Source organism: Spodoptera frugiperda, chromosome 3 (assembly GCF_023101765.2).
Source record: "Spodoptera frugiperda isolate SF20-4 chromosome 3, AGI-APGP_CSIRO_Sfru_2.0, whole genome shotgun sequence".
NCBI lineage: Eukaryota > Metazoa > Arthropoda > Insecta > Lepidoptera > Noctuidae > Spodoptera > Spodoptera frugiperda.
In genome coordinates this window covers 4,540,387-4,556,531 of record NC_064214.1, presented here as the reverse complement: position 1 = coordinate 4,556,531, position 16,145 = coordinate 4,540,387, and the positions used below count along the sequence as shown (strand labels likewise).

The window sequence follows — 16,145 nt, the reverse complement described above, 5'->3', positions numbered from 1 at the left end:
AAAATATTATATTTATTTATAGGTTATGCCTATAATTAATGTTTTCATTAAATAATTCATCATGAAACTAGCGATATATTTCAGATAAAACATGTTGGTCTGTTTTGAAGTATTTAAAATATTACGCAATTTTTAATATAAACATACCTAATATTGTTTGCATAATATATGGATATTGACATATTATATGTATTACCTTAAACTTACCGAAAGTTAAATATTAATTAGAAATAGTTGACCTCCACTTACCTGCAACAAAATGAATAGACAAATTAAACTTCAATGAATACATAAATAATTTCAAATTTTCATAAAAATTATTATATGGTTAGTCTGGTGTACCTAATTTGTATTGTAAATTAATCATATTGTAGTGTTCTAGTTTCCAAAACCAGAACAGTATAGAAGGACAAAGTAAACAAGTGATACCCTTGCCAATAAGCAAACTAATACCTACCTAGACCTACATAAAAATATTTTTTCACGTTAAACGTTGTTGATGAGCTCTATTCTACCAATCAAGCCATTCGTTTGTTATCCTTAATGGAGGTAATTGTTAACAAATAGATATTTTATAGTCATCAAGATTAAAGAATGTGTAACTGTGTACCAAATATCAGATCGTTCGCCTTCTATGGATGCCCTCTGCCACAACTAGGGACATAGGACAATAGGTCAAGTAAGTCAAAGGAACAAACAAATGTAAGCAAATAAACTGAGAAGAAAATTAAGACGAAATACAAATATAACTGGATGTAAAAATAAGAAAATCCTTATTTTCCTTACAGAAACAGAACTGATGACATTTTAATATATTTTCTAAATAAAAGAAAGATAGCTTAACATTTCGGAACAAAGAAAACAGGGACGCCCGCTTTTTTTAATTAATCCCAGTTAAAGAAACATAAGTCTTGATTCTGGATTAATGTTATTTTAAGATTGTTTGTTTGACCGCGCTAACGGTTCGAATTGAATTATAATTATACTTGTGTTGTATAGTTCATTTACCGGGGAAAACTACTACTAGACTATACTAAGGCTACGATCAATAGAAGCCGAACACCGAGAGAAACCGTATGGAAATAGCTAGTGTGGACTGACTGTGGATATACAAATGATAATTTATAGAATTTATAGTAGCGTTATTGTAAAAAAACCGATTTAAATAAATAATGAATTGGAAAATTAGTGTTGTACATTAATTTATATTTATGAAAACCAGCCCAGTAACCCAGCATGGCGCCGCCAAGATAACGAAGCCGACTGGCGCCATCTATGAACAATTTTCCCCTAACCGGTATTACAAGGTCACCTACAGTTCTAATAACCATGACAATAGTAATAAAGAAACGGTATAATAACTAATAGAAAATGAATTAATCCAATATGCTAAAGTGCATGTTTCACTCAAAAAATGGCACAGAAAAACGTCCTGATGTTGAGAAACCGGTCCTGGCATCCTGTTATGTTGCTAAACATTTATTAAAACTAGCTAATTAAAGTGGCAAAAACTTGCACGTTTGCTAGGTAGCTAGTATGGCAACGTACAGCTAATCTTATTTCAGCGTGGCTCTAAGGTAATCCAATTTAGTAACTTTCGCTCAATTTCAGACGAAGGACGACCTTACTAGCCTTACTCGTGTTTGGGTGAATAGGGGACGTGAATGAAGACTAGGAGAAATAAATTTTTAATATAAAAAATATTGAAACAGGGTATAACAGTTAATAAAATCATGGCGCCGAAAATAAAAAAGGAAACAATTTGACTCAGTGAAAACGTGTTTGGGGAAATTGTGTCAGATTTTTTACCAAAGCTAGAAAATTACCAGTGAACATTAAGTTTGTTAAAGTAAAGTTACTTTGACCTTTCTTTCTATTCTGGGAATAAAAACTTAATGTGATACGGATTATGGTGCTATTTTATACTTTCCACCAAAAATATTTTCAGTAGTTTCAGTCTTCTAGGTATTTGATAATAGATCATAAAAACTTTGTTATTCCTCTAATATATTCCCAATTAAAGAAATATTTCAATTTTAGTGGGTAATTTAGAACTCAAAACATTACAGAATCTGAATTATTCACTGAATTTGATTGCTAGCTAAACAAAAACCGTAAATATTCGCTGTTCTTTGTACATGGCATAAAATATGTTTGCAGGAATCTCTGACCAAATTCCCTTTGAAAAAATGTTAACATTGTCAGCAGGTCACGCGATATTCCATGACGTAGTAAATAGTAGCTATACTTAGTTAGTTATATGCGTGTTATATACTGTGTTTAAATATATATTTTATGTCGATCGATCCGAGCCCTTGGCATTGAAAACACGTTCGACCTTTTCCATTGTCTCAAACACTTCACTTCGTCGAATAAATTCTTGTAAGAAAGGTCTCGATAAGAGATTTATGGTACACATTTAGGTAGGGTGAAAGACTTGGTGGTGACAAGAAGATAGCGATTAATGTCTATGCCGATGACAATAACATTTCAGCATATACATTCATCACACGCTTACCGTATCGATGTTTGATAACTCATAGTTAAATATTTCAATTCACGATTAACAAATAATGTTATTAATTTTCAATTCTAATAAATATTCTACGTATGTTCACAACAAAGTCAAAGTTAGGGCAGTGTATCCATTTGAGCAAGTAGCATTTAAAGGTCACAATTATTAATGCATTACCATAATATCCTACATCAAGCCATAATGTATTCTCCGTGATTGCCATAAGTGCTACATTCCTACCAGGATAATTTTGGACAGGCATTTAAATGCTAAATTATAGGACTCCTACCATAGTTCTGGATGTTCACACTATTGAATACCACCGTCTCGTTTTGTGACCAAAATGTAGAATAGTTATTTAGCTAATCTTAATAGTTATGCACATTAATAAGGGATAATTACGTGATAATAATGGAATATTCCTAATATCTTGTAAGTACATACTATGTTTACCGGCTTACTAACGTAAATGTTTAACGAGAAACTCGACTAGTTTCAAGCCACGCTAGGGGCACATATTTACGAGCAGAATTGCACGAAACTCGAGACACGATGAACGTCACGCAGCCGAAACCTTACGTGAAGTGAATAAGTCGATAAACATAATATGTCATTTATTAAGTATGTCTCACGAAAGTTACAATATAAAAATCTTATAAGTATTTTACAGACACGTATAAATCATGTTTCAGTAAAATGTGTTCGTGTAATTATTTGTGTTGTAATAAAGAGTACAGTCCGCCTACTACAAGCAAAATTCATGTAGAAAAAGATCGTAATTTCTTACAGCATACATAACTTTGAAAGTAAATAGATATTTTTTAGACCGTAAACATAAAGAAGCAAAAGATTGCAATCAATTAGATAATTGTTCTTTATTAGGATTCATAAGATCTGTATTTCTGTTACGGTACCTCCTATTTCTAGTCTCCTAATTTCAATCGATTCGTCCTTGTGCCAACCTTGGGCAAATGTACATCTGGTCGAGCTGCTTTTTGTGGGCGGGTATTATCCCGGGTGCGGTATAAAATTCACAGAAAATGTACGGTTCATTATCTATTGATGATCCGCTAAATTATGTTTGGTGCTGTAGCGATTTTATATGCCCTTAACTGGATTAACGGATTGACGTAGTAATGATGTGTCATGAAAGTTATTAATTGGTTCGTCAAAGGGTTATCAGTCTGTACCGCCTTATCATTGAAGCGATAAAACGAATGGAAAGTTGTATAAAATCGTTAATGACAAAGTATTGATTTATTTCTGTTGAATTTTTTATTAGAAATTCAACCTCAAAGAGGACACGTTTATGGTTCTTCATTGGGACAAAAATATGTTTGCGAACATTCTAGTTCAGTGATGATTCATGCCCGGATCCTAAATTGCTATTTCGCCGAAACTGTTGTAAACAAGTATCGTGAAATATAAAGATAATAAAGTATATAGGTATAGTGGTAAAAAGTAAGCATCTGCGAAAGGAACTCATTGCCAGAGTTTGTACAATCGTCATCAGCATTATATAAGAGCTTAAAATGCTGTTACAAAATGTAACATTGCTTTACATTTTCGACACGGTTACAGCAATAAGTTTGTACGACGTAATCGATCAAGTTTCATTACAGCAAAAATTATGAGCACACATCTTATTACTTTTTTGTTTTATCTTTTCCTAATATGTATTGGATAACATAGCACAATCTTTGCGAAACTGCGAAAGAGTGTAGTTTTTGTCTTGTTTTGCTTAGTTATAAGACAAAGTGGCTGATAGTTTTTGTGACGATTCACCATTTCTGTTGAAATGTATAGTTGTATTTTAATTGACACGCCAATATTCGTCTAAAATGTAAACTTTTAATATCTTAACTAAAATGCAGTAAGATAATAATATATCTAATCTGTTATCATATGCCTCCATAATCATATCTGAGTGTAATCTTTATCAAACCAAGCGTCCTTCTGAAATGTAAATAAATATGCGCTCATTCTTGTTATTTAAAAACTTAAAGTACTTACACCTCATTACCAAGTTCCTGTTTAAGTATGTAGATTATAATTAATCTTATAGTAGAAAAGGCAAGGAGTTAATAAGGCAACGATCTGAATATAAACATTTTGTAGGTACGGTGCGAACACGAAAGTAATACGACAATATGTGATAATATATAAACAAAAACATGTTTAATTCGACCTAATTTATGGAATCCGTATATTTTGTGGTGTCTCGTACCTCGTAACTCCTTAAAAAGTAAACGTTAGACGGATTATGACAAAATAGTAAATACATACATAATCAAGGTTCATTTAGTACACAAGAAGCCATTTCGTTTGTTATGTTAAGCTCGGTAGTTTATGAAGGTAGCTAGTAGCTCCATAGAATCAACATGGCCGTTTAACTGTCTGTATAGGATGCCCAACGGCACCTCATAAACGCCCACAATTGAACAATAAGAGGAAATTTACTGGAAGCTGTAACAGGGATTCGAAAGTAATAATTAACTGTGGGTTTATTAATAGGTCAAGATCATCTTTACATTGATTTTGTAAAAAATACTTTCCCAAAATGCATAAACTTTATTCTATACGTGTGTAGGAAGGAACACTAGACACAATTTCGGCCTAATCCTACCTCAATAAAAAAATAAATCTCTCTTAATGAATTTTTTAATATGCATTCCAATTTTCGCAAAGCAAACACACATTTTGTAGCGGGACCTCTCCTATTGTTTGTCCACAAATAGGTAACAAAACTACAAAAGGTTTAACTATGTTAATCATATAAAAGTGACTGACATATTTAGTTATACTGTTATGTAAAGTATTTAATAAAAAACAATTTAATTCAGCATGTAAACAATAGCGTACGCCTATTTAAATTTTATGATTAACTTCCGCCTTTTATGGTTTGTTGACTGGAATTTGAGGATGTATTTAATCTAATTAGGCGGGTAAAATGTGGGAAGTATGTCTTGTCTGGCTCTTTAGTTGTCATGTCATAACTGAGGCAGGCAAGCACTTCAAGTGACTACGTGTTACTTCAAGTAAACTCGTCGTAAGTAGATACTGTTAGTAAATATGAAGCTTATTAGTACATTGACCCCTACTTATCCCTTCACTGGAGCGTAAAGTGCAAGATTTTTCTTTGAAACCTTAGTTAGTCTTTCTATAATGGGTGTGTTTACAAACATAATTTTCACATACTGCGATCATTAGTGTAAATAGTTATTATATGTAAATAACCTGCAGTTAACGACAACGGTCAGATTTACATAAATTATCGTCTCTAACGTCCGTATATGTGTCAATTGTTTTGTTTTTGTTATACCACATTAAGCTCAATGCATTACAAATATAAGTAAATAGAAGGAACAATGGCTTGCGTGGATAGTTTTATTGATTGATGGTTCAGAATAAGACCGAGGTTTCTTGAATATTCGATGCGTTTGGAACTGCTACATTCAAACGACGTTTATTTACGGTACTAAAATGGCTGCTTCGCTTGCATAGTGATTGTATTTGTATAACATGTATACAATGACTGAGTTATCAGGTCCTCGAAATGTCTATTTATTTGCCAACACATTTTAAGACAACACACAATACAATTAGTTAACATCGTTTCTAAATAAGTTAAACTTACCGAATTATCGTTGCGATCATCTAGTAATACTTTGTGCAATGTAATCAACAGTAATTTACGATTCCGTAATCTTTAAAGACTTTAAATGAATGTTGTCTAACGCTACATTGAAATACCCAAATGGCACGAGCGACGGTCGCTGAGATTACTAATTGTGACTGAGATTTACGCAGACACGAATACAAATGGATTTATTTTCGCCAGTGATTTAAATGAGACTCTGTCTAGATTGTGCAGCGCATCCACTAATAGTTAAACAGTGGAAGAAATCATTGGTACAAATGGTTGTCTTTATCAAACTTGGCAACTGTTATTTATTAAGATAAACTGTGCCAAACTTTAATGATAAACAATATACTAATCATTAGACTATACGTATAGGACAAAATTCTGCTCGTGCTTCAAATAGCGTGAATGTGGGAGAAGCCATCATTAAATACTTGGTTCAACCTAGAGCTAAATTGCAGTACGTAGCTGCAATACCGCTTCAAACAGAATACATCTAACGGTATGGTTTTGTAACGGAATTTTAATAGAGCCCCATACAAACTGTAACGCTATCTGTGATTACTTGGTGGTACATTGTATATTTCATATTGTAATAGTAGGCAAGTCATCATCAAATATTTAACTAAATTTATACCAGACTCAATAACTTTATACACATTTTACAACATTTAAAACTGTTGCGTTTTGAGATGCGACAACCTGACCTATAAAATGGCCACTTCCATCTATCTTTAGAACACCAAAACACAATTTAAAATTCTAAACGCAAAACTAATTTGAAATGTACATTATCAAAACAGTACAACAAAGCGGAAAGCTGCAAACAAATGTGACAAACAAAATTATTGCGATGTTTTAAAAAGTCGAGGAAGAGGATGGAGTCTCGAAGGTAGTGCAGGCGTTTTTAGAACATTTGTGAGTCACGTCCTCTTTGACCAAGAAAGCTTTCGGACAATGGTATCGTGTTGTACTGCACGTGTTCATGGAATATAATGTCTTACTGTCATTTCCTGGTAATCACAATGAGATATTTTAGGATTTCAGCAAGAGTGATGAGTTTTATTTCTTCTTGGGTTCTTGTTGTGACAAAAAAGATAACCATTGCTGAAAATAACACATTTTTTATGGAATAAGCTGGTATATGAGCAGACGGATGGTAAGCAATCGCCGCCCCCCATTGACACTTGAAATACCAGAGGCTTTACAAGTGCGTTGCGCCCTTTTGGGGGTTAAGAATTTAAGGCTCGCTGTCATCGCAGCGGTAAGTCCCCTCTTTGAGGAGTGGCTAGAGAGGCGCCACGGCGTCCTCACCTACCGCCTAACGCAGGTGCTTACCGGACATGGGAGTTTCGGTAGGTTCCTGTTCCTTATTGGGCGGGAGGAAACGCCCGGGTGTCATCACTGTGAGGACCGCCCGGAGGACACGGTAGAACATACGGTGGCGGTGTGCCCTGCGTGGGCTGAGCACCGCCAAGTCCTCAGGGATGTGGTCGGCGACGGCGACCTCTCGCGCCCGGCACTGGTTCAGGCCATGGTGCGGAGCGAGAGGGACTGGGATGCCGTCTCCTCCTTCTGCGAAGCAGTCATGCTAGCTAAGGAGGAGGCGGGGCGCGTGAGAGAACAAACCTCCTCACGCCCCAGCCGTCGCGAAAGACACTCCGGGCGTAGGGGATCCCGAGACGATCTCCGGCCACCGTAAGTGCCCTGCGGACGGCGAGCAAGGGTAGCTCACCGCCCGAACAGAACCAGACCCGTGCGTGCGGCGCGTCGCGTTCCGCGCGCGCCTCAAAGAGCCATCAGACCACCACAGATGGGGCCCAATAGGGCTGATGCCTGATCCGGAGCTGCGGACTACCTAGCGGGTTTACCGGGGCTCCGGCTCGAAAAGCAGGAGAAGGAACGGGGTGGTTTTTAGTCAGTAAGAGTCTGACACTCCCTCTCGCCTCGCCCAAGGCGAGAAAAGTCATTGGATGATTTTCCCCCCTAACAAAAAAAAAAAAAAAATACAAGTATGTGACACTTAAATAGAGTATAATAATATAGGGAGATCAGAATAGTTAGAATCAGGGATTTCGGGTAATTGGGCCTCCCGTAACCTCACTCACAGACAACGAAACAGAAATTAAGTACCTATATGGATCGATATAAAGAGAAAATACAGCGACATTCTACAAGAAAGTGATGAATACAAAACAACAAGTAGAAATGATAATGAAGCGTGCGTTTCCGTCGTATTTTCTCGAATGTGCTCATACATTCATGTCGCGCCAGGAACAACGTCTACGCGATATATCAAACACGTTTACATAACCATTTTTATTAACATTGAATATTGTTAACCTAATAAAACGGATCTGAAGCGGAATTGTTTTCAAGTGTCCATGCCTTTATGCATTACTTTGGCAGGCGGCCAAGTAAAGCATGCAAAAAATAATTCTCAATGTTCCGAGATCAACAAAGACCTATTAGGAAACATGTTGAGGGGCAACAAAAACATTGTCCTTCCTCATTCCATCTTCCGTGGTGAAGAGGAGGTTGAGTGCGAGTGACCGAGTGAGTCACATCTGGACAAAGAACCGACAATGACCGACGACAAAACGAAATAGAGGAAAAGCTGTAAATACGCGTGTGGTCTAATTTCATGCCTAAAACGTTTATATGTCAGGAGAATGAAATAACGACATCGCGGAATCGCATTTTATGAATCATCCATTTTGCATTTTGCCAGTGTTCCCATTTCCTGTACAGTCCTACCGATTTCCATTGAACATTGAAACAAAGAACAATTTTCCTTTAACATATAGGTAGGTATAATATGTCATTAAGAATAAAATACAAGTATGTGACACTTAAATAGAGTATGTAGCCAGTTTTGTGAAACGTTCTTTTTAAGTGCATAAGTGCCATAACAAGATATTGAAAGACACATTTTAAGTTGAAAACTTTTACATGATAGTGTCTTACATGATAGAGTGCTTTGCAAACATGGCGTTGTAATATGCTTTGACAAACAAAATATAAATTTTTAAAGTTAGTTGACTCGTTTTTGATCTGCTACATGATCTATACAGGGTGTCCCTGAAATCGACGTCCAACGGGCACTAGGTGATCAGCAAGGTTCCAATTGTTATCAGAAAAATATAAAATAAATTTTAAGTCCTACAGTTTTTAAATTGCAGTGACTTATGTGTTATCCACGAACCTTGCCGATCATCAGGTGCCTGTTGGACGTCGATTTCAGGGACACGCTGTATGTATAAGTCGCTAATAACTCAAGCTGATACTGTAGAAGAAATTGAATGATTTCCTATTGCATACGAGTAACTGTGCTAGGCTACGGTCTAGTATTTATGTTTTGTTTGTTATACTTCTATCAGGTCATAAGCACTTCATGGATAGAAAAGGGTTCTTTAAAATTTATCAAATGGATGTACCTTTTAACACTAATGAAAAATAACGAATCTATACACCCACGCACGCTAACGCACTATACAATTCAAAACCATTCTAATTAAACAGAGTTTGAACGGGAGTAATTGTTCTCAACAACTTTAACTTGCTTTATTAACCGCCCAGTCTGTAAATTGGACCCTTATCCCTTAACTGTAGTTTAATTTTAACGCGTCGCGTTTGTGAGTAGTTATAGTATACTAAGACGGTTGCAAGTTGCATTCGCGCATGCGGGATGAGTAAGCAACGCTCTAAATCCGTTCGCATACTTATTTTAAATCTCGTAAAGAGAACACGTGGTAGGTATATCGTCGAAATTGAATCGCCAGATGCATACACATTTGTATCTCCAAGTGATATCTCTATCTACAAGTGAACTAATTAGACTTGGTAAATGAATCTGAACAGCACTGCTTGTTGAATAAAAAGTTATTTGATGTTGCATCAATGCATACAGTCTGTGTATCATCATCATCACCGTTTTCATCTTAAATCTCTTAAGCATTTAAGTTCGAGAACTCCTACCAATATTATATTAATATTGCTATAATTTGTAGATACCATTTATGTTATATGGTTGACCCACCCAAAGATGTTTCTGTAAATAATAAGCATCTAAATACTTATATTTAGGCGTCCAATTACATCTTTGATAATGATTTCAGTCAATATATTGGCTCCCAGGTGGTAATTTCAGTCAGGTGCAATTAACTTTTCGAACATTACCACAACCGAAATTGCTTTCGGCTAACGACGTTCTTCGAAATGTTCATCTAATCTGCGTAATTGTGTATATCTACGTTGATGGTATTTGTTTTCTGTTCTTCTATCGGCATTTGATACACAATACAATATTGTGGTTTTAAATATGTCATCACATCAATATCCGTAATGGAGTAGACAAGTGTTAAAGTATTAATAGAACATCTTTCATCGTTGACTCGTACCTCGCTGATTGAGGTTTGGCACTCAACGAATCCAAAATCCGTGAGTAAATCATGTCCAATATGACAGCTGATAATACTCCGTGATGGTATCACGTTTTCTTGGTACAAATACTATAAATCAGAGCACAAAAACACGAGCAAAGAACGTTTACATACACGGTTTATAGAGCTCTGAGCTCCTTCATGCAATCTGCTAAAAAAGTAACATCGCTTCAAGCTACTCAATCATCCGAAAATAGAAACTTGGGAGCAAACAAATCTGTGATTTCTCTTGCGCCATTCACTTTTTGTATATTCTAATACTGAATTTTCTTAGTTCGATCATGAATTCTGAGTACATACGCCCACTGGCTCTGGTGCCTGTGAGTAAACATAAGTCAAATGGGGTCAACGCTCGGCCACCTACTTTCCCTACAGAGATTATTATTGTTGTCCATCTGACAGTAGAATAATCAGCGCACATACTCATGTAGATAACTATATCACGAGCTTGGTCCAAGGCAATTACCAAGTCGTTGACGGAGCCGTAGAAATGTTTTAATAAAACATCGACCTGTTGTTTCACAATGCTCCTAGTCAAGGCGTGCGTTATTATAAAAAAGGCAATATTTTCACGTTTAGCTTCTATCTTAATATCTTTATTCTTGGAGATCGTTGTGAATATGAGGTGTTCATCATTATACGCTCAAAATATTCTACCTACCCATTACGTCCGCCCTGATAATATTTTACGTAAAACCAGTTATTGGTTGTCTCTTTGACGAAGTAAATAAACATGACTAATCACATGTAAAGTTGTTACTCACCATGTATTATAACGAAAACGTTCTGGAAAATGTTCTAGTTTGAGATTTAACATGTTTATTTGATTATGCAAATTCTTGTTAACTAACTACTATAGTTATTCAAATATGTAAACGGGCGAGTTTAGCATTTTAACAAGCAAGCTATAAAAATATTTTCGAGCCAAATTGTACAGTGTGGTGGAAAGTCCATTGCTTTCATTGCACTAAGGAAGCAGTTTCACTTCCTCGTCGTTTAGATAAATAACCTAGGAAGTTGTGATTGACATAGACTCATTATGGTGTAACTAATGATTCTGAAACGAAATAAGAATAATTTGATCGCAAGCTTCTCTACGAAACATCATTAATTTCAAGGAGAGACAACTAGGTAGAGTATAGTTTTGGGAGGCCAAAAACGTGATGGATATAACTAGTTAGTTAATAATTACGCTTAGTAAACAACTAGTTAACGACACTGAGTACGTAATATAAATCTACACAGGCGTTGGCCATGGATCCGAATATTCCGAATAACATAAACAATTAAACGAAAGTTCGTAGGCGTTGCCAATGACAAAGAAAACGAAAGGAAGTTATGAATAAAACTGTCGAAGCTCAAGAATGGTCGAAAGTGTATGATACACTACTGAACTAGTGAGATGATTATGGGACATTTATGGAGAACTATTTACCCGTAAAGTTTATGATGGAATCAGCTATAGTTAGCTTTAGCTATTGTTATATAACTTTACCACTTTATAGGCAAGTTTACACACAGCATTTGCAGTAGTGCTCGAATTAAAGCTAAAATTGTTTTTTTTTATGGTATAGAGAGGCAAACGTGTACTTGGATCAGCTGATGGTAAGCAATGAGCGCCGCCCATGGATATCGCCGCTCTTCAGAGTTTTGGTAGAGGCCAAGGTATCTTAGAATCTATGTTTAATTGCATATTGTATGTTTCTCCGAAATAATGGTTTAGATGGGTATTTAAAAGAAGAATAATAAAATTAAGACAACATTTTTCCATAGCTTCTACATAAAAAATATTAAATGGTACAAAAGGTTTTGTAACAATGTCAGAAAAGTGAACATAAAATTCAGAGTATGAAGATTTATTATAGTGAGATGACATTGTCAGATAACAAAGAGACAATAGATGCGATTACCTTGCAGTTATAATACAGAGAAACTTAGATAAAATGTTTATCTAACTATTCTAGATCATAGGGGAAAGTCACAGTCTGCATTGTAAAATGTATGACAATTGGTACATACTTTTATGTCTCCAACAAATATATAGCCAGCAGAATATCTCAGTACTAGTAATATACTATTTATATCCAGGAGTTACCATCAGTTGTCTTCTGAAGAATTTATTTGTTTGTTTACCTTGTATGATACAACCTTAACTTAGTTTTTATTAGAAACCTGTCCTGGTTTTCCTTGGTTTCCTTTACCCAGTGAATTTGTTATTTTAGCTCACCAATTTTGTCATGACAATGTTTCTTTTTTATTTATTTAAAAAAAACTTTGCCCCTCTCTAGGATTTTCTCCTGTAACTTCACAACAACACACTCTTTGTGGATTACACAAAGAATTGCTCCGTGCGGGAATCGAACCCGCTACACGTTGCGCGGCAACCAGTTGCCCAGCCACCGTGCCAACAATAAAAACTACCCCATTCCTACTCCTGCTTTTCGAGCCGGAACCCTGGTAACCACTAGGTAGTCCGCAGCTCCGGTTACATAAGTAACTTAGCGGCTCAATTCTTATTATGACCACCACACAAATCAAAAATATATGCATATTTTAATGGTGTGTAAATGACACCAAAAGACACATTATGTTTGTAAAACCATAATAGAACTATCAGCTCACCATATAAAAAGCTACCAGTAGATATAATTAAAAAAAGGTCAGGGTTGACAAAGCAATGATTTCAATTTTATAGCTTATAATATTTTTTGCTAAATAATAAAATAGGTAATTAATAGGTATACTTTTTGTTAGCTCGGTTTTTGCAAATCATTATGACTACTACATCTGAAACCAGTTTTGTTCATTAAACATTGATATAGCTAGTATGTATAGTAGTAGTATGTTGACAATAATTTTAAATGTATGTTAATAAATAATAGTGTTTACGATGTTGTTTTCTATGTATTTGTTATGAATCGCTGACATAGGAACAGATAAGATGACCCACACTTATCTGTGCCGTGTGAACTTTGAACTTTAATAAAAGGCTTTTTCAACTGTATTCATTGAAAATTGCTTGTCTGTATAGTATAATATGTCTATAAGAATAGACAAAACATGTATTTCTAGCACTTAATTAAAATTTTCTTTTATCAAGACGTTTGATTAAAAACCATTGGTGGTGTAAAATTAGAATATTAAAGGGATAATAGATAGTTACCTAATATAAAAAATAAAAAACTCACAAATGTACTATCAAGTAAGATTACATTTATAAATAAGATTGTCAAACTCCACAGTTACATAGTTAATAATAGGAAGGTATTTTTATTTATTTATTTATAAATTAGGGTATAACAACAAAATTCTTTGTCCCTTAATGACAATGGATAAGACACAGGACACAGCTATCTATAATATTGAGGGCCTATTTCACAATATTTTATTATTTTCAATTTCTTGTAGTCTCATAAGAAAAACTAGCTTCTGCCCGCGGCTTTGCTTGCAGGAAAAAAGTATTGTATCGATTGTATACCAAATTTCATCAAAATCCATTTAGGAGTTTCAGCATGATTGATGGACAAACATCCAAACATTCATGTTTATAATGTTAGTGTATTTTTCTTATAAAACACTACATTTATAATAGAATCTTATTAACACATTGTAATAACAAAAATCTCTAAATATACAGAGAGAAGTTTAACTACTGATTTAATAAAAAATAAATCAAGTTGTTGTTGTTATATTAATCATAATTAATGTTCAATCCAACTGTCATATTAATTTCTAATGAAGAAACTAAGCAGAAATTTCATAGATCTCGACATTTATGGTAGGTAGGCACATAACTACAGATATTGACTTGCTTTCACACTAAGTGCAAGAGAGAAACCCAATGCATTTTCGCCACCCAAACTACAAGGACCAGCATCACAATTAAAATAATTGCTTATAGGTACTAGTTACATTAAGCAAATTGATTATAATAATATATGAGTAGTATAAGTGTCCAATTAGAATGGACAAAAATACTTATAAGATTATATATTTAATTGTAGCAAATATTAAGTAGGGTATTTAATAGATTGGTATTTTTACTAACAGATTATTATTGTGGATTTTTAATTATGTACATAAATGCTTGCATTACATTTAGTTATATGACATTTACATTACTTTCCTTTGGTATTATAATATATTGTTATTTAGTAGATGTGCACTTATAACATAACGCGGGTATATAGTGGTTTCTTGTTTATACGCAACATAAGGTTACTTTGAGGGTATTCCACTTATTTTTTTAATTACTTCGCATACCGACTTTTTTATGTGCAAGTACATTATACACATTTGGTACGTATTTACAACTGTTTAAATTCAAAATTAATCGAGTTAACATCTAAATATACTGACCAAATTATGTTTTGCGTTACGACAGCACCTATTACGTAGATATTTTTCATTGTAATGCGTAACGGCGATAAGATAAAATTAGGGAAATACGGTTTCAATAAACAATCTTGTATTCTTTTATCATCATTTTATCCTATTAGACTCTAATATCACGTTGCAATGGAACAAGTAGCCTGTTTAACGTGGAATATAATAACTGTACTTTCTACAATTAGAAGCAGAAAAAGTAATAGAACAATCAACTACACTTTACTTTTAAAGATTTTTTTATGATTAGAGTATTACATTCGATATAATTACTAATAAGATACATACTTTTAGTCGCGTAAGATTGCCATCTCGAGCAGCGTTGAAAACGACTGTTTTGAAATCCATGATGGTTCTCTTTGCTTGGTAAAAAAAATCACAAAAACTTAAAATCACTTCTAGAACAGCACTTTCTTCTGAATAAAATCATTGAAAATACACTGTAGCACGAGAAAACAAAGCAACCAGTCAGATTATTTTCAAAACACTTCGACACTGCAAGTTCAGTCGCCCTACAAACAGCTGCAGCGCGACGACGATCTGCCAAATCTGCCTAAATTATTATTACAAAAATAACCACAGACAACGTGTCCGAATATCATAGACAAACTTTTTTATTTTAAAACCAGTATTTAGATACTTGTTTTTTGATCACAACTTGTATAAACAAAATAAACTTAATGTATTAGAAGAATGTGGAAGAATACATGATATTATCTGACACAATTGATGGAAAATTTTATTTAATATGAAGCAAAACGACGACTATAATGACTAACAAAATAATAAAAACGGTCAGTAAACCCGTTCAAGTTCGTAGCTGGCTGACTACCGTTTAACGTAGTGAGTTTGATTCGATTACCTCACAGAGTAGCTCTGTGTGAATCACAAATTGTTGTTCTGGTGTGGGTTTCATGTAAATTGTATGTTTTTAGTCATACATCCATGACGACACAGAAAAATGTCTAAGTCAAGTTTTTTGAAAGAAAAAAATATGTACGCTCAAATTGCATCGGGCACCCGTCTTGTGATTAACAGAGACACATACCGTGGCCACGCGGCTTAGCGTATCGTGGTTAAAGATGGGTAGTTTTTCAAATAAATATTCAAAATGTACAAATACTGGAGTATTTATTTATCCACTATTTTGCATAAGTAC

At 34.5% G+C, this 16,145-nt stretch overlaps 1 protein-coding gene across 1 annotated transcript in view; it reads right to left on the bottom strand.

Moving 5' to 3' along the window:
- Positions 1-15,553, bottom strand: part of LOC118273899 (protein fem-1 homolog CG6966) — a 52,766-nt gene extending 37,213 nt beyond the window's left edge. Inside the window, exon 1 of the mRNA XM_035591092.2 lies at positions 15,275-15,553. Coding sequence (XP_035446985.1) covers positions 15,275-15,334 — 60 coding nt within the window. The 5' untranslated portion in view covers positions 15,335-15,553. The remainder of the gene's footprint in view (positions 1-15,274) is intronic.
- Positions 15,554-16,145: the final 592 nt, after the last annotated feature.